Here is a 17,832-nt window from a genome sequence, read left to right as displayed (position 1 = left end):
GTCCCAGCTAATGCTAACAATTTTAAAAAGAAGGCAAACCACCACTGAAGTCATCAGTTTCAGACTGCTAACAAAGGGATGTGGGGTTTAGGCAAGGCGCTTCTAAAAGCATGGGGAGGGAAGAAGAAAAGAGAAAAGGGAAGGGCAATAAAAAACAAAGATTGGGTCTTTCCTAGACACATGGTGTGCATGTACAAACCCTCTAAAAGAGACTTGCTCTCCTTGGAGGATACATTGTAGAAATTGCTTGATAGCTGATAAAAACTTTTCATACCTGTGTCAGACTATTGATAATCACTTTCGATCACTGAGTAGATAGATCACTGAAGTGCTTTATATACACTATTGCTAATCTATTTAACAACCCAGAAAGGTGGCTATTACTCTGTATCTTAGAGAGGACATGAATATTCTTAAAAATTCAAGTAACTTCTCTAAGAGGGGGCAAAACGTAAAGATTGGTAATGACTTTGAAAGCCCATACTCTCCTCCCCTTCTGGTCTAACAATACTTGTCTTTCAATACTGAAAGAGTATCATGGAGTATAGAAATAAACATTTCTGTGGGTGCACCAGGAATACCTTATAAGAGAAGAAATACCTTATAGAAGACAGAATTCTCTGGACTTCTAGTTTAAGATTCTAATAGCTTCTCTAGGATCCCAAGGAACCTGCAACTGGCTTTCTAGTACACACTGTGTCCAGGATATATGAGGTCATGTGTCATATATTGTTCTGTACCTTGCTTTATAATGTGATGTAGGGATCTTTCTCTGTTACTAAACAGAGATAGTGATCTTTATTCTCTGAGTTGTTGAATGATAAAGATGTACTGTAGTTTATCTAACCATTCCTCTAGTGGACACTTCAGTCGTTGCTGATTTTATGTTACTACTAACAATGCTATGTGAAAGTTCAGTGTGTCTTTAAGTATGTGTTGCTGAATGAATGAATATTTCAAGCATCTAGAAACAGAAATGCTATGTCAATTTTGATAAATTTAAACTGCCTTTTTAAAAATTTGATATGCTTATTAATTTACTATAACAAATTAAAAAATGCATAGAAAGTAAACATGTTTAAAACTCCTTTTTTAAACAACTACCGGTATGTACACTTTTTACTTTTGCATTCAGTCTTTTGTAAAGAGCTTTCAGCATTATTTTTTTGAACCATTAAAGTATTTTCCTTTATCCCTGTCACTGTGAGTTAACATTGGTGGACTTTAAACACATTAAAAAAAATAGCTGTATGCATTTATAGTCCTACAGTATATGAGAGTAACAGTTTTCTCATAACTTTGCCCAAACCAGGTATCATAAACCTTTGAAAAACTGACATTTTGATAGTTAAAAAATACTTCATTTTAATTGTATTTTTCTACTAATGAGGTTTAGTGTTTTTCAAGTTTATTAATAATGTATACTAAACATGTGTAATTTATGTAATATAAACTATACAAATACGAATGTATATGTACTATAAATTTCCCCTGATGAAATGTTTGTATTTAATCTGAAAAGTAGCTATTCGTTGGCAGATGAGGAAATATTTATCTGCCATGGCCAATCTACCAGGTCACTAGCTCTGAGGAGACATTTAATGACCTAAAGGATAATATAATTGTTAATAATAGAAAACTAGACAGAGCAACAGGATTCATCTAACTATGAAATTGGATGTGACTCATTGATTATTAAGACTGATGACTGAGAAGTTATTGTCTAGTCAGAAAGATTTTTTTTGGTACTAGAAACTGTTCACATGACCAAAAACTGATTATCTTATTGGGTTCCCCAGTGGGCAAAACTACCATTAAAAAAGAGCACACAAACATCTCCTGGTGTTTTAAATTTGACATCTGTTTATGAAAGAGGAACAATTTATTTGGCTTACTTTGGGGCTCATAACTTTAACCTTCTAAATTGTGCTATGATTAGAAATATTGCAAGTAATCTTCATCTGTGCTGTCCAATAAAGTAGCGACCAGGCACAGGTAGTTCTGTAAATTTTAATTAAAATTAAGTAAAATTAAAAACTCAGTTCCTCTGTTACACAAGCCACATTGCGAGTGCTTAATAGCTACATGTGGCTGGCTAGCAACTACCTTATTGGACTGCGCAGACAGAGTCTATTTCAACATCATTGCAAAAAAGGTTTTTGGACAGCGCTGTTTCAGAAGCAAGAAAGAGCTGAAAGGGAAATGGTTTTTATCTGGTGGCTGACCCATTCACTACATGAAACTGAATCGAATCTGCTCTACCCCTGCCTGCCAAGGGACAAACTCAGAAAACAAAGTTGAAGATGGCGTGGTATAACTTCTTTTAAGCATGATTTGCTTCAGATTTATCTAAACTAAGAAAGGTTTGTGTTAATCTCTATGTTTTAGCTAATTGTCATTTAAAATGTTTTTATCTTTTGCTTTTGAATTTTATAGTACTGTATCTGTGTATAGTACTAGTATTCACATCATTTGCTATGAAAGCTTTAGAACCTAAGATTTGTAGTGAAATAATACTGCTTCTTCTTTCAGGAAATACTATGCCCTTTAAGGAAAAAAAAATCTTTTATTTCTTTTTGTGATAGAAAAGTAAAGTGCTCATGATACATAAAAATTAAGTCAAGTGTGACAATACCCAGAGATAATCAGTTAACTTTTTTTTCTTTTTTCTTTTTGGTGGAATGAAAAGCAGGTTTATTTAAAATGCCAGCATTCTGGGAGGATGGTGGACTCCTGTCAGTTAACATTTTGATGAATATCCTTCTAGGCTTTTTGTATGCATCTCTACATATAAGTGAATTTACAATAATGGGGCCATACTACTGTATTTTATAACCTGAATGTCACTGAAACAATATATCAAATGTCTTTTTATATTAGTATATATTTATTATTTCTACTGTTTGCATCGTACCATACTCTGGATGTACTATTACTTATTATGTACAATATAGTCATGCATTGATAATTGTGATTACTATCATGAATAATATGTGCTTACACTTTAAAGTGCTTTGGATTGTTGGGTCTGAGTATATTATTGCCAACATAATCAAATCAAGTAGACATATTCTTTATCTCAGGAATACAACTAAATTTTAGAAGGTTGATGCTTCTGCAAGTCTTTTTAACTATATAAAGCTTTAAAACATACTCTAGAACAAGTTATTTAAAAAATCAAAACTATCACTATTTAAATAATTAAACTTTTTAAGAGAAAACATGACTTCTTAATATCTCTTTCATGCAAATTTAAAAAATGCTTAATGAGGAAAAAATAACAGTTTAGTAAAACAAGAGCTGTCTTTAAAGCCACATTGATTGAATTTGAATGCCAGTTCTGCTGTGTGACCTTGGTAATTTAAGGTGTGCTCAGTTTTTTCACTGTAAAATAGGGAAGCAACATACCTACCTCATTGGATTTTTGTGGTGTACGTATCTTGTAGCTATAGTATCCCCGTATGTTGTTTGATTGTGTAACATTTCCCTTTCTACAGGACACACATTTATATTCTAAATGAAGTGAATGAATACGTTCATTGTTTTTTTCCTTTTCTTTGGGATATATTTCCTCTTAGATATCCCAGGATATCAACCTTAATATAAAACCTACTGGCCGATAATCCAAGCATGTAAATTACAACTTGCCCCAACGCTTCCTCCACAAATGCAAGCTACATGTCTTAAATAGGTCAAAAACTGTTAGAATGAAAATTTCTATAATACCACCATCACACCAATGTTCCATTTATTTCAAAGTAATATATAATAACATCCTGGTAGTACAAGATAGTTGAGAATTTTTGGAGTTCATTTTAAGATGATAAAAATTTACAGTAGAAGGAAAGAAAGTCCCTGGAAAAGTGTGTGACCTGTGAAGTGGTGTATTGTCACAGTATTATGTGAACTTGAGACCACTGTAAGCATGAACCAACTTGCAACCTATTTTTACATATCCAAGCTCCAGTAAATCTCAAATTTAGTATTTTATTCAAACTCTGTTGAGGCATTTTACTAACCTCATTCCCTTTTTGGCCTGTAAGACACTTTAGAATTTCCTAACAGAGTTTACTGTTGTTTAGAAATTTGCAAGGGCTTCTTTTCTGCAAATGCCACCAGTACATAATTTTGTCAACAATGCTATTGTCTCCTTTTACTACCACCTAAGTCTCCTTTTAGACTTAGACCTGCATCATTCATGGCATAAATTTTACTCTTGCAAGATAACTACCATCTCTCTCTTAAAACAAGATCAGTTTAGCAAATCACATAAAAGCTTCATTGTTTTGTCTTTCAAGACAAAGGTAAGCTTCCCTAAGCTTGAATTTATAGTTATTAAAAAAGAAAACAAGGGCTGGCCCGGTGGCTCAGGCGGTTGGAGCTCCCTGCTCCTAACTCCGAAGGCTGCCGGTTTGATTCCTACATGAGCCAGTGGGTACTCAACCACAAGGTTGCCGGTTTGATTCCTCGACTCCCACAAGGGATTGTGGGCTCCACTCCCTACAACTAAGATTGAGCACCGCACCTTGAGCTGAGCTGCTACTGAGCTCCCAGATGGCTCAGTTGATTGGAGCGCGTCCTCTCAACCACAAGGTTGCCCGTTCGACTTCACCAAGGGATGATGGGCTGCGCCCCCTGCAACTGACAATGGCAACTGGAACTGGAGCTGAGCTTTGCCCTCCACAACTAAGATTAAAAGGACAACAACTTGACTTGGAAAAAAGCCCTGGAAGTTCACACTGTTCCCCAATAAAGTCCTGTTAAAACAAAACAAAACAAGAAAAACACCACAAGCCATAAGAAAAAAAATATCCTGGGCAATAAAAAATTATTTTAAACCGGCTTTGGAACCACTTTTTGTCTAAGCCTCCTAATGGCACCTTTTAATTTGTAGGAGGCAGGCTGTATAAATGATTAGGTATGAAATAGAGTAAGAACTAAAATATATCAGCAGATTTTAATTCTAAAAAAAGACAATATTTTTCATAGCAAAATATAAGAATTTCATAAATATTCATAATTATATTACTGAAATGATTTCTGAAAATGCTCAAAAGTTGTCATAAAGAAACCAGAATTTAGACATTTAAATGTGGGTTAAAAAACTAATCTGAATTCCTATAGCAGAGCCAGATGTTTCCTCTGGTTTCATTAAATGCTGTATCTTACTGAATTATGAAATAAAACACATTTATTTTTCTTTGTGTATAAATGAGATTTTAAAATCATTGACTTTGGTTATAACTTTTATATAAAATAATCTTAATAGGTTTGTAAGAACAAATCAGTAGTTTTTAGGAACCTCTCCAAAAGCTCTGAGTTTTAAAAAATAAAACAACAAACTTCAGCTAGGAAGACTCCTTTCTTATAGGGAATCCTACCGTTCTATTCTTCATAGAGTTTACATACATCCCTCCCCAGGTATCATGTTTTTGTTTTTTTTCATTGCATTGAGGTCTAAACAGAAGTGATTTTTAAGCTCCTGACATCTTATTCTTGGTAAGAGATTATCACAACTCTAGGGAAAAAGTAAAGCAACCAGCACACTGAAGAGTGATGCTTTGTTCATATTTTGGCCAAAGGTTTGCTTTAAGATATAGCACCCCCCCGCCCCCCCGTCAGAATGGAAGAATTTATCTGCCTTCTAGTTGATGGGGTTCAGACTTAAGATGGCCAACTAAATAAACATGGGGGACTGGAATTTCCTTGGAGGCATTCTGGAGGAAGTTTACATCCACTCCACCATGACTGGAAAGGTCTGGCTCACCATCCTGTTCATATTTCGAATGCTTGTCTGGGTGTAGCAGCTGAAAATGTTTGGCATGATGAGCAGTCTGGATTCATCTGTAATACAGAACAACCTGGATGCAGAAATGTATGCTATGATCAGGCCTTTCCTATCTCCCTCATTAGATACTGGGTTCTGCAGGTGGTATTTATGTCTTCACCATCCCTGGTCTACATGGGTCATGCTTTGTACCGACTGAGGCTCTGGAGAAAGAGAAGAAGAGGGAGAAAGAGAGGAAGAGGGCGAAAGCTCAACTGAGAGGAGAACTGGAGAGGGTAGAGTTTGAAATGTCTGGGAATCGGAGGATATTAGAGCAAGAACTTTATCAGCTGGAGCAAAGGAAATTAAATAAGATTCCACTCAGGAACCTTGCTTTGCACTTATGTGAGACACATTTTAGCTCACTCTGTAGTTGAAATTGGGTTCATGATTGGACAGTATTTTTTATATGGAGTTCATTTAGAGCCTCTATTTAAATGCCATGGCCACCCATGTCCAAATATAATTGATTGCTTTGTCTCAAAACCAACAGAAAAGACAATATTCCTATTATTTATGCAATCCATAGCCACTGTTTCACTTTTCTTAAATGTTCTAGAAATTTTCCATCTAGGCTTTAAAAAGATTAAAAGAGGGCTTTGGGAACAATATAAATTGAAGGATGAGCATAATGAATTCTATGTGAATAAGTCAAAACAAAATCTTGCCAAATATCAGAGCACATCTGCAAATTCACTGAAGCGACTGTCTTTCTGCACCTGATTATAATGTGTTAGTGGGAAAGCAAACACACGCAGTGTGCCCTCGTTTAAATTCATCTGCATTTCAGGCATATCCTGACAATCACAATGGAAATCATGAGAAATGCATTCTGGAAGAACAGGAAACTGCTTTCTAATGAGATGTGCATACTTAGTACTACCTGTAGTCATATTCAACACATCAGCTCAAGTACTATTGAAGACACTCATAAAATATTTGGAAAAGAAGTTAATGGTAACCAGTTAAGGGAAAAAAGAGAAATTGATGGCAAAGACAACAAAAGGAACCAGTACTTTAGAGGTCACTGTTCTATTCCAGGTTTTACTGTAGCTCTGAACAACCATATGGGGCAGTCACCCCAAACGGCTTTCTTCCTGCCAGCTAACTGCGCTGGGAAACCGACATGGCTTCGAGCTACATGGAGTCCCTCTATAGAAGATGAAAACTGGGCGTCACTTCCTAAAGGTAAACTCAAGGGCCAGTTCAGAGAGGGCACAATCAGAACCCTTTTTCCTTTACAAGGAGACTTCAACCAGCTGACATTCCAGACACTCCTAATTCTTCGGGAGACTTGTCCTGTGGATCTGAGTTGGTCAGAACCTGCAATAATCCTACCGCTTGTCCTCCAAATCATTTAGTGTTACTGACAAACAACCTCATTAGTAGGCAGGCTCCCACTGACCTTCAGATCTGAACAACTGTTGGATTTTAGACATTCTGCATATATTATTATAGAAGTAGCCTAGCGGTGGGTGGAGCATAGACAAAACATAAGGGCAGCTCTAAAGACCAGCCGCTAAGACAGACACCTGCAAACTCATTTCAAAAAAGAGAAAACAGCTCAAATTCTGAATTGTGAAGGATTAGTTTTAAAATCAAAGACATAGAGTTACCAAATCAGGATTAGTTTTTTTAGAATTTGTGAAAACTGATTTTGGAAAAATCATATGCTTAGAATTGAGGCTAAATGGATTGGAACCAGGATTTTCCTTGAAGGGACCGCAGCCTTAGTGATGGAGGAATATTTTCCTGTGAGTCCCCAGACGATGTAGATGATGTTGGATCTGCCGGCAGTTTCTGGGTGTAGGCTGGGATCGTGTCTCGTGAGACCGAAGAATGGAAACACGGTCCCAGGAGAGGCAAAGAGTTTTAAAAAGAGGATAGTTTATTGAAAGCAAAGAGTCAAAGATCCCGAGTGGGAGGGGGGTCCCGAATGGGGGTGGCCCCTGACTGAGGCAAAAAGCTCTTACTTTTATACCTTCCCTTCCCTAGCAAAGTATAAGAATTTCATAAATATTCATAATTATATTACTGAAATGATTTCTGAAAATGCTCAAAAGTTGTCATGAAGAAACCAGAATTTAGAATTTAAATGTGGGTTAAAAAACTAAACTTTTATACCTTCCCTTGTCTGTTTGGGGAAGGGGAGCTGTTTGAAGAAGGAAACTGTTTGAAGAAGGGAACTGGCGCTTTCTAATGAAATTCATTTACCAGGTTTGTTCTGCTTGCCCATCCTAAAGGAATTAGCAAAGTAACCCACTCTTATCTATCAGATCTGCTCCATTTGTCAGGCCAAAAGGAATTTTATGATTAATCTCAAGGCCTTGTTACATTATGTCCTGGAGCAAAGGAGTGATTTCAAAACCTGGAGTTTTAGACTATGGCTGTCTTTGTTTATTCCACCAGGGACCTCCCTGTCTACCCAGGGACATGCTAACTCTCCTGTATCATTAGCAGATTGTTTTTAATGTATATAATTCCTCCTTTTAGTTACTGATCTTTTATTTCTGTACACCGGTTAAATTTTGTTTGCTCCTGGGACTTGACTTAGTTCCCTTATAGACTGAAATCTGATGTGTCTTGTGTATAATCACAATGTTATCTAGTAAATAAAATCTTTAAAAGATTGGTGGCTTTCTTTGACCAGTTTATAGCATCGTGAATTTGGTGCCCAAATTGGAGTCCTGGCTTGACAACTGGTCATCTAATCTCGCCACTTTACTAACAATACCTACCCCACAGGTATAGTATGATTAAAATAATAAACATATGTTTAATACAGTACCTGGTACACAGTAAGCGCTCAATAGTGCTAGCTATTATTAGCACGTCACTGTTCACGCTACAGAGGCCCACATCAAGTCGGCCACAAAACAAGTAAAACTCAAAACGTAAAAGCTAGAACCGAAACATACGATTCTAAACACACTCCTCAAGCCATTGGAAATCCAAGGGTCGCCCTGCGTCAGTCTGGGTATTTTTTCAGGATGAGAGCCAAGAAGCCAGCACATATATGTTACCACAGCTTCCGAGGTCCCAGTTGAAACGGATTCGCCTACTACCCGTGTCAGGGCTTCCTTCCCCGGGCAGTAGTCCTAGTGCTCCTGGGCTCCGCGGGCCCGGTCCCTGGGCGCCACGCCCATCTTTGGCCCCACCTGGACACTTGTCTCAAGTTATCGAAACCTCACCTCTTGACGAGCAAATGAACCTGGCAGCGACCGGAAGAGGAAAGAGAGGTGAGGCTCGGGTAGCCAGATGGGCGGGCTTACGCAACCTCCCTCGGCTCAGCTCACTATTGGACATCCAGAGCGTCCTGGTCGCCATGAAAACAGGCCACACCCCGGCCACCCCGGACCGTGGTTCACAAGTGCGCAGGCGCGCGCGGCCTTCCGCGCATGAGCAGTGCTGCTCAGAGCCCGCCAGCCACGGTCTCCGGCGCCAGCGACGCCGCTGCCGCTGTCACTATGGCCCATTACAAAGTGAGGGGGGCGCGGCGTGGCTGGGGGCGTGCGGGCGGTAGCCAGCCGCTGGTCGGCTCCGGGTGGGATTGGGGGCGCGCGCGCAGGTTTGGGGGCCTGAGGTAGCGAGGCGGAGGCGGGGTTTGCCGGACTCTCAGCGCCTTCTTCCTTCTCCGGCCCCCGGGGTTTCGGCCACTGACCCGCCGTGTCTTCTCAGGCCGCCGACTCGAAGCGCGAGCAGTTCCGGAGATACTTGGAGAAGTCGGGGGTGCTGGACACGCTGACCAAGGGTGAGCATGGGCTAGGAGATGTTTCCTCGTGTCCTCGTCGTGGTCCTCGGGGCTGCGCCCGAGAAGCCGTGGCGTGGGAATGGAGGGCGTAGTGGTGCGACCCGTCCGGGGTCCAGCGAGGTGGGCCTCGGGGTTCGGCGGGGATCAGCACACGCTTAGTTGCCGGACACCGCCCGGATTGGGTAGCCTCGCTCACGCTACTACTCTCCCGGCCGGGATTGAAACTGTTGCAGCTGTTGCAAAGTCTCTCCAACTTCCGTTGCTTAGCCTCGAGCAGCCGCAGTGGGCATGTTTGCTAAAGACGTTGAGATCCAATTCCTCCCGCTTTACAGTTTCTGCGGAGTCCTCAAACTCCTGTTAAGAAACGTTTAACCTCGAACAAAGGGCAAGTGGGAAAATTTACCGATTTGAAAGTGCGCTATGAAGTAGCTAAGTGAGCCTAATCCCCGAAGTAGGCGAATCATAGTCTTTTAGGCTGTGGCTTTTCAACCCCGGTTTCATAGTCCATATCAATTCCTACTTTGTGCAGATTTCATAATTCCAGTAGAATTACAGTTTAAGGAACTTGAGGGCACATCAAAATGGTTATATTGTTTTCATTTTTTAAAATGGAAGCTGTCACACCATGTCTCTTCCTCCAGGGTTCAGATCTAAGTAAGGTGCTTGAAGTTGGAGGGTTCCAAGAGATAGTTGGGGCACTGCTTATTTCATTAGCTCAGCAGTTGATTTGAATGCCTGTTACATATCACTCATTGGCTGGGGCTTTCAAGGGTGTAGAAGAGCTGGCAGGGATGAGGACTTGGGTCCACATGAGAAGAACAGTAAGTGTTTGGGAAATAATTTGGTAACTGCTCTTTGGCCAGAAGCAAGGGTTAGGAGAAAATTGTGGGAGAATTAATTCTGGCGTCTTAGCAGAAAGCAGGGCTTTGAATTCCCAAGCATGGGCTGGTAATTTTGAATTGCTACTTACCTTGGGTTTAGGTAATGGTTTCCCTATCTCCTTGCAAATAAGTTTCAGTAAACATTAAAGGACTACTCTACGAAAGCACCGAGCTTTGTTGTTTCTGGAAGTGTCACAGAGATTTAGAATCTCATCGACCCTCTCCCCTCAAAAAAACTCCACAAGTTCATTTCTTTCATTTAATCAACCATTTTATTCAGGTCTCTGTTCTAGGCACTGGGGATACAGTAGTGGGGAAAAAAATTCCCATATTTAAATGAGCTTATTTCACAGTTGGGGGAGACAGATAATAAATGCATAGGGTCAGCCAGGAGTGTTATGAATAAAAACAGCAAAGTAGGGGATAAAGAGTGATGGGTATGCCGTTTTTGTATGGGGGATGGGTGGGGAGAAGGCGGCTCTTAAGTAACATTTAAGCAGAGACCTGAATGAAATAGTATGTGATGTCAAGAGTTGCAGGAAGTGTAAGGAGGCCAGAATGGCTAGATGGAGTGAGTGAAAGAATGGTAAAGGGCAGAAAAGTGACCCTTGTGGGACGTAACTGAAGATGTACAGCCTTGTAGCCATATATGGATTTAACTTCATGAGAGATTGGAAACCACTGGAGCTTTCTTTTCCCTTGCTCCTATCTACTGGTATCTAACCCTCAACCTCCCTAGATTTCCAGTTTCCTAAACATCAGACAACATACTATCTACTGATGTGATCTGTTTAAAATTTGATTTTCAGCTTCAAACATAGGTACTTTACATAGATTTAATTTATAATTTTTATCTAGCTTATTTCCAAGAGGATTTGAAACTGCTTCTAACATTAAAACACTGTAAGACTGGATGTCTACAGATAAAGATGATAAGTCATTTGGAAGAAGAAGTATTTTAGTTATTTTGAGCACTGTGTCAACCTCTAAAAATCCTGGCTGCTAAGGCAAAAAGGGGAACATCGGGTATAGAGTTTTTCTTGTCTGATTAAAAGGAAGTATATTCCATCTATAGAAAAACACAGGAAACTTGACATTTACATTATGTTCTGTGATTATCAAACTTTTAAGCACCACTGACAGAAATTTAAAAATGGAAAGAAATGGGATGGGGGAAGAAGAGGAAGACAGGATAAGAGTATTCATGTCTTATAAAATTAGGACTCAATAGAGATCAGTGGAAATTAACGGAAGAAACAGAAGTTAGAGCATATAATTTAAAGAAAAAGGTAGTAAGTACAGAATGAAAGGTACTGTAACATTGAAAAGGGGAAGAGGTGAGGGTAGTAGTGGTGTAAACATTTTCTCAGAAAAATAGTTTTGTAAGTGTATTTAGAGATGAAGAGTAACTATCAACTCAAATTAAGGTGTTAAAAGTAGCTGCCCATTTGAGTTTTTACATACTGTCTATATTATTTTGATGAGTTACTAAAACTAAAAAATACAAGGGAAGCATGTAAGTTGGTTTACGACAGGAGTTCTTAACTTGGGGTCTAGATATGCACTTTTTTTTATGTGTAGTTACATATTTTTGGCTTTTATCAGATTTTTCAAAGGGTTCCATGCACAAAAAAGTTAACCACTGGTTTAGAGAGATTTTTATCTGAGTAGTAAATCCTAGGAGGAATTTGTTCAATAGAAGGTGAGCAAGGTAGTGCTGACATGAGCTTTTGGATGTGAAATCACTAAAATATTTTAATATTGATTTGAGCATGTTGATTACTGGTAAAGTTTTTGGTTGGTGGTTATTTAGCATGTTGTGTATGAAACTCATTCTTGAAGAACATTTTGAATTCACAGTTTTCCAGTAATTACCATAGCCACATTGGTTCTCTCCTAAATTTTTCTCAAATTTATCTGCCTTATTTCCACCCCTCTATCACTCTAGTGCAGGTGTCTTATTTTTTTCAACCTGTGATTACCACATTAGCCTCTTAACTGTTCTTCCTGCCTTTATTCTGGTCCTACTTGTTGATTTTCCACACAGCAGTCAAGAGTGATAGTATCACTCTCCTGCTGAAAATGTTTATGTGCCTTTTGTTCTTAGGATCAGAGTCCTGTTGAACTTGCAGGATCCTCCCTTGTCTGCCCCCGACCACCCTTCCAGCTTCTTCAGTAAATCACTGACAGTGGATACTCCTGCCACATGGTTCACACTCCATCCAGCCACACTTGAATTTCAGTTCCTCAATATGTTGTTCGTTTGCCTCCTGCCCTTCCCATCTGCAACCCTCATCACCTCAGGCTCAGGTCTTACTTCCCTTCCTTTAGGAAGCCTTCCCGGGTGTCCTTAGGCTGAGTTAGGTGATCTTCCAAAGTGCTCCCAAGACCCATTGTCCTGTACTGTCCCTTTGTACTCTTTTTTGTCTAGTTCCTTGCTTTTGCACTAGACTGTAAATTCATTGAGAGCAGGGACCATGTCTGTCTTGTTCACCATAGTATAGACAGTCCTAGCTATGTGCTTGGCACTTAATAATAGGCACTTAATATGCATATATACCGGGTTATGGAATACAATTTCAGCCATTCAAATTTAAGACTTTAATTGTTGCTTTTTTTGCTTTTTGATTTGCAGTATTGGTAGCCTTATATGAAGAACCAGAGAAACCTAATAGTGCTTTGGAGTATCCTTTTCATCTTTCAAGTCAGAAAAAGGCCTTATTTTTGGAACTCTGATCACATAGATAATAACGTTTAAAATACTTTTGATTATTGACAAAGTTACTTTCCTTTGAGTTTTTGGATGATGATCTCTGGGGAAATATGGGTGTAGGGTGGGGTGACTCTGATCAGAGATATTGATGCTACTCTGGGCTATTTCATTAGTTTCATTCAGCTCAAGTAAATTCTTAACTTTAATATTAGTTTTTTAAAGCATCACTTAGGAGCTGCTACCCCAGAAAATCCAGAAATAGAGCTGCTTCGCCTAGAATTGGCAGAAATGAAAGAGAAATATGAAGCTATTGTAGAAGAAAATAAAAAACTGAAAACAAAGGTAAATTTTTAAAAAGAATTCATGTTAAAAATAATTTTACCTTTAGTGATATGATCAAAACCTCACTAAAATGGACAGTAGGGGAGGGAGGAAGGTGAATATTAATCTCAGTTAATTGCAAGGCTGAATGGATGCCCTTTTTAGAAAACCACAGATAAATTATAAATAGGACAGCCAAGTGTGGTCAAGATTTTCTTAGGAACCTGCATCAACAAAAAGAGAATATTGGTTAATGCTGCTTATAAAAGTAAATGGAGATTTCTGAGTCTTAAGCAATTGATGTAAGTAGGTCAGTAAAGGGCCATTGCTAGTCATAATGTGGAGGCCCTGTCATGTGTTAATGTACCTCTGTAAATTTTGTTTGCACTTAATTTTGTCTAGTGCTGAAGTTTTTTCCTTTGTTTAAACTCCCGTGAGAATTTTCATAAATTTCAAATTAGTCAACTCTAAGTCTTTGAGGTTTTACCACACTCTTAATCACACAATGCATTTTACATTACCCTAGGCCTTTCTCATGATGTGTTTTATCTTAACAACTCTGATAGCTAAATGGAACAACTCAAATCTTAGCCTAGTGCTCTTCCACAACTTAACATAAAAGAAAATGCAGTATCTTAAATTACCAAGATTCCATAGTGTGCAAATGCCACTTAACTCTTGGGCATCTTGTAAGTCAAAGACATTAGCAGCTCTTCATTGACTGCTAGATTCATGTCATGTAATTCTTTTTCTCTACTTTTTAGGAGAAAGTTCAGTAAACTTTTGGTGGAGGGGAAGAAAGTTCCTTATTATAAGCCACAGCGTCTTTGGGAAGATATAGCTTATTGCATGTCAAATATTTCAGCAGTGTAGCCATGAATTGTAATTAAATCTTAGTTTCCTAGTGATAGTAAAAGTTTATGTAAAAAGAGCCTTCATTAGGTTTGCTTGTATTAAATCTTAAATCATTGAATGGTTATAAAAGGATAGGATATTAATACAAACTTACTGACAAAAATTGAGTAATAGTTGACTCGTTTTGTTACCATTACATTTTTTACCCAATATAGAATTAAAATTCACCTAAACTCCTCTGTCTTTGCCCTATAGCTTGCTCAGTATGAACCACCTCAGGAGGAGAAGCGTGCTGAATAGGATTCTTCTCAGTTGAAAAGACACTGAAAAATGGTTTTGTATGACTTGAATAGTTTGTATAGTATATAATCTTTTCTGAACAGATGCTATAGAACTCTTTTAATATGTTTAATTCACCTATTACACTTTAACTGTTATAAACACATATACTTAGAATCACCAATAAAAACTCAATATAACTTTTTTTGAGTCTTAAAAGCAGGAGAATCCAAAATGAACGCTGAAAAAATTCTAAACACAGCCATCTAATTCATTACTTTAAAAGACATTCTGTTTTTCAGTCTGACTAGGAATGACGGTACTGGTTGTATTTTAGCCAAGGAAGGTTAGCATGGAGCTGTTTCTTGGTTTAGTTCAGGATATGAGCACAGGTACAGTCATGCTTTAAAATGTAGATGATACTGTTCATATTCTCTGTGGGCAGCTGGAGAGATCTGTGTGACAGATGCTTCTGTGTGGATGGGTTCCCATGAATCTTTTGCTTTTTTATATCATGTGGGACAAATAGTTCTTCTTTGCCACCACTTTGCCTTAGATACCCGTGTGTGTGCCAGTTTGAACTCTGATACCATGTTTTCCTTCTATGCAATCATGCCCTATCTGATAATGTTGCCTTGCTTGCTCTGTGCTTCATTGGGCCTACTTGCACATTGGCCTTTCTGTGTTGATTTTCAATTTGCTGTAATAGCAGTTACCCTGATTGTAATTTATATAACTTTAAACAGGATCACACTGTTCCGCTGTATTAGTTGCTTAGTTGAGCACAGAACAGAGGCAATATAAAATTCTGGGTTCACACACAAGTTGGGATGAGAAGGGGAATGAGCCATATATCGTGGAAAATTATAGTTTGCGGGTATAATTATATAGTGCTTTTTTCCCTCAAAGTATTTTTATAGCCTTGAAGTCATTTTATCTTCATTATCCCTGTGAAGTAGGTAGGGCAAGCATGAGGGGAAGTTGGGTGCTGAATTTTTAGGCCAAAGACTGATGCTAATACAAATTATTTACTAACTGTAGAACCTTGGACACATTAGTTAACTGCTCTGAGATTCACTTTCCTCATCTGTTAAATGAGAAGAATATGTGTGCTGCCTACCTCACAGGGTTGTTGTGAGGGTCAAATGGAATGTATGTGAAAGATTTGTAAATGGTAAAGCACTATATTCTTGTTTGTTAGTCCTTTCTCCTTTCTTTTAGAACACCTAAAAAGATGTTTTGTTTTCTAAATCATTAATTTTCCTTACTGATTGACATTATTAAGTAGTCCTATTTCATGCATCTTATCCAGATTGTTAGAGAACCTGTCTTTATTTTTCGGTCAAAACACAGAGAAAAAACAATCCAATGAAAGCTGGTTTAACTAGCAAAAGTCTCGGCACCTGCTGGAAACTGTCACTAAGCCAATTTTAAGGGCATTTTAATCAGTCATATTGGCAGGAATATGGTAATGGTCTGGGTCTCTTTTAGTCACAAGTTTGTTTTCGGAGGGGGGCCAGATACTGTTGGAAGAACATACACTTGAATATTGGTTTATCTTTTACCAATTTGAGTGCCTCCTACATGGACAGCAGTGTATTGAGTACTGGGTGTTATAAAGATGAATGACTTGAAGTTAGTTATGAGACATGTATATAAGCAATTACAGTGTGGGATAGGATGTGCAAAAAGTCAAAAGAATAATAAAATATGGCCCCATAGGGGTTTTGGAAGAGAGGGAGACTTGGCTTCTTTAAGCAGTTGGTATGACAGTCCCTTTGTGTATACAGACAAGTATAACTTTTCTGGTAGCCAATCCTCCTTTGCATTTTTTTCCCATGGGACTACTATTAATATTTATGTAGTCAGGTGACTGTCTCTTGTACCATCCTTTTGGACAGAATGGCAACCCATGGGTTGGATAATCACACTTTTTGGTGGAACTGACCTGCTAAATTGCTGTACCAGTCAGTGCTATTTAAGAATTTAGGGTCAGCCTGGCCTCTGGAGGTCTTCTTCAACATTTCTATCAAGGTCTTGGATGAAGACAGTATACAAGAAGAGGCTCAATGGAGTAGAAAATAGATCCCATCCATTCAGTTCCTGCTGTGCTTCAGCTAACATCTATAAAGTGCTGATTTTGTATCTTGCCTACCTCACAAGGTTTTGTGAGGAACAAATCAAATATAATGTATGAAAGGTATCTTGCAAATTGTATAAGACTACATGTGGGTCAGATGGTAGTGATGCCAAATCTGTAAGTGCCACAAAGTTGGAAGGGCTGGTTGATAGGCTATTGAAACATGCTTGAAAATGCTTAACAACTTGGAAATACCCGAACTTCTGGGCCTAAATAAAAAAGCTGAAAGATTAAGTCTTATATTTAGGTTAAAAAATGCAGTTATACAAGTTTACGCACTAGAACTGCTGACAGTACTAGTTCTAGTTATTATCAGTGGGAACTACTTATACTCTATGGATAATAAAACAAAAAATTCCATTCTGGAAAGCATTAATAGAAATATTGTCCAGGTGCTAAACAGTCATCCTGAAAGCTGTATTGGTCAGTATTGCATTGTAGACACCAGGGATTTGATGGATGCTGACAAACTCAAATGCATATATATATATATATATAAAGGAGAGTGACCAATAGGGAGAGGGCATTTGACAATATAAGGCTGTTCTGTCCAATATGGTAGTCATAGCCACATCTGGCCATTAAAATTAAGTAAAATCCAAAGTTCAGTTCCTCAGTCACACTAGCAACATTTCAAGTGCTCATTCCACATAGGCTACTATAATGACCAGTACTGATGTAGAACATTTCTGCCATCTAACATTCTGTTGGACATCACTGTAGAAGGAACAGTTGTAGGAACTGAGTGTGTTTAATGTGAAGCAGAGCAGACAGTGGGTAATGAAGACTGCAATCTAGGGCTGTCATTAAAGAGATGAAGACTACTCCTGTATCGTTCCCTTTTTAAGCTCCAGGGAGTGTGAGTTTTGGCCTGAAGAAGAGACTTTGTTTTAAACAAAGTTCTATCAGTGGAATTGGCTGCCTTTTGAGATAGTGAGCTCTCTTCCTTTTAAAACTATTGAAGTGAATGCTATATGTCTATTAGAGATGCTGTAGAGTAGATCCTCTATAGGCAAGAAGTTGCACTACATGACCTCTAAGGATGTATCCTACCTTTAACTTCTA

At 38.5% G+C, this 17,832-nt stretch overlaps 2 protein-coding genes and 1 long non-coding RNA gene across 5 annotated transcripts in view; 2 read left to right on the top strand and 1 right to left on the bottom strand.

Moving 5' to 3' along the window:
• LOC109444872 (uncharacterized) overlaps positions 1-17,832 on the bottom strand; it is a 53,886-nt gene that overhangs the window by 35,095 nt on the left and 959 nt on the right. The gene's annotated exons all lie outside the window — the stretch shown is intronic.
• Positions 5,212-7,244, top strand: GJA9 (gap junction protein alpha 9). Its single transcript, XM_019726581.3, is given in 7 exon segments — positions 5,212-5,790; positions 5,793-6,007; positions 6,010-6,149; positions 6,151-6,538; positions 6,540-6,676; positions 6,678-7,075; positions 7,078-7,244. Coding segments are annotated over 7 exon segments (1,548 nt in total). The 5' UTR covers positions 5,212-5,687.
• Positions 9,153-15,827, top strand: MYCBP (MYC binding protein). The gene is made up of 5 exons (XM_019726585.3): positions 9,153-9,309; positions 9,506-9,578; positions 13,095-13,143; positions 13,385-13,514; positions 14,604-15,827. Exons 1-5 carry the CDS (start codon positions 9,226-9,228, stop codon positions 14,646-14,648), a joined length of 381 nt encoding a protein of 126 aa, XP_019582144.1. The 5' UTR covers positions 9,153-9,225; the 3' UTR covers positions 14,649-15,827.

Source organism: Rhinolophus sinicus, chromosome 14 (genome assembly GCF_057876585.1).
Source record: "Rhinolophus sinicus isolate RSI-liver-muscle chromosome 14, RSI-T2T, whole genome shotgun sequence".
NCBI lineage: Eukaryota > Metazoa > Chordata > Mammalia > Chiroptera > Rhinolophidae > Rhinolophus > Rhinolophus sinicus.
The sequence above is the reverse complement of the archived record's forward strand: the minus strand, read 5'-3'. Positions and strand labels throughout refer to the sequence as shown.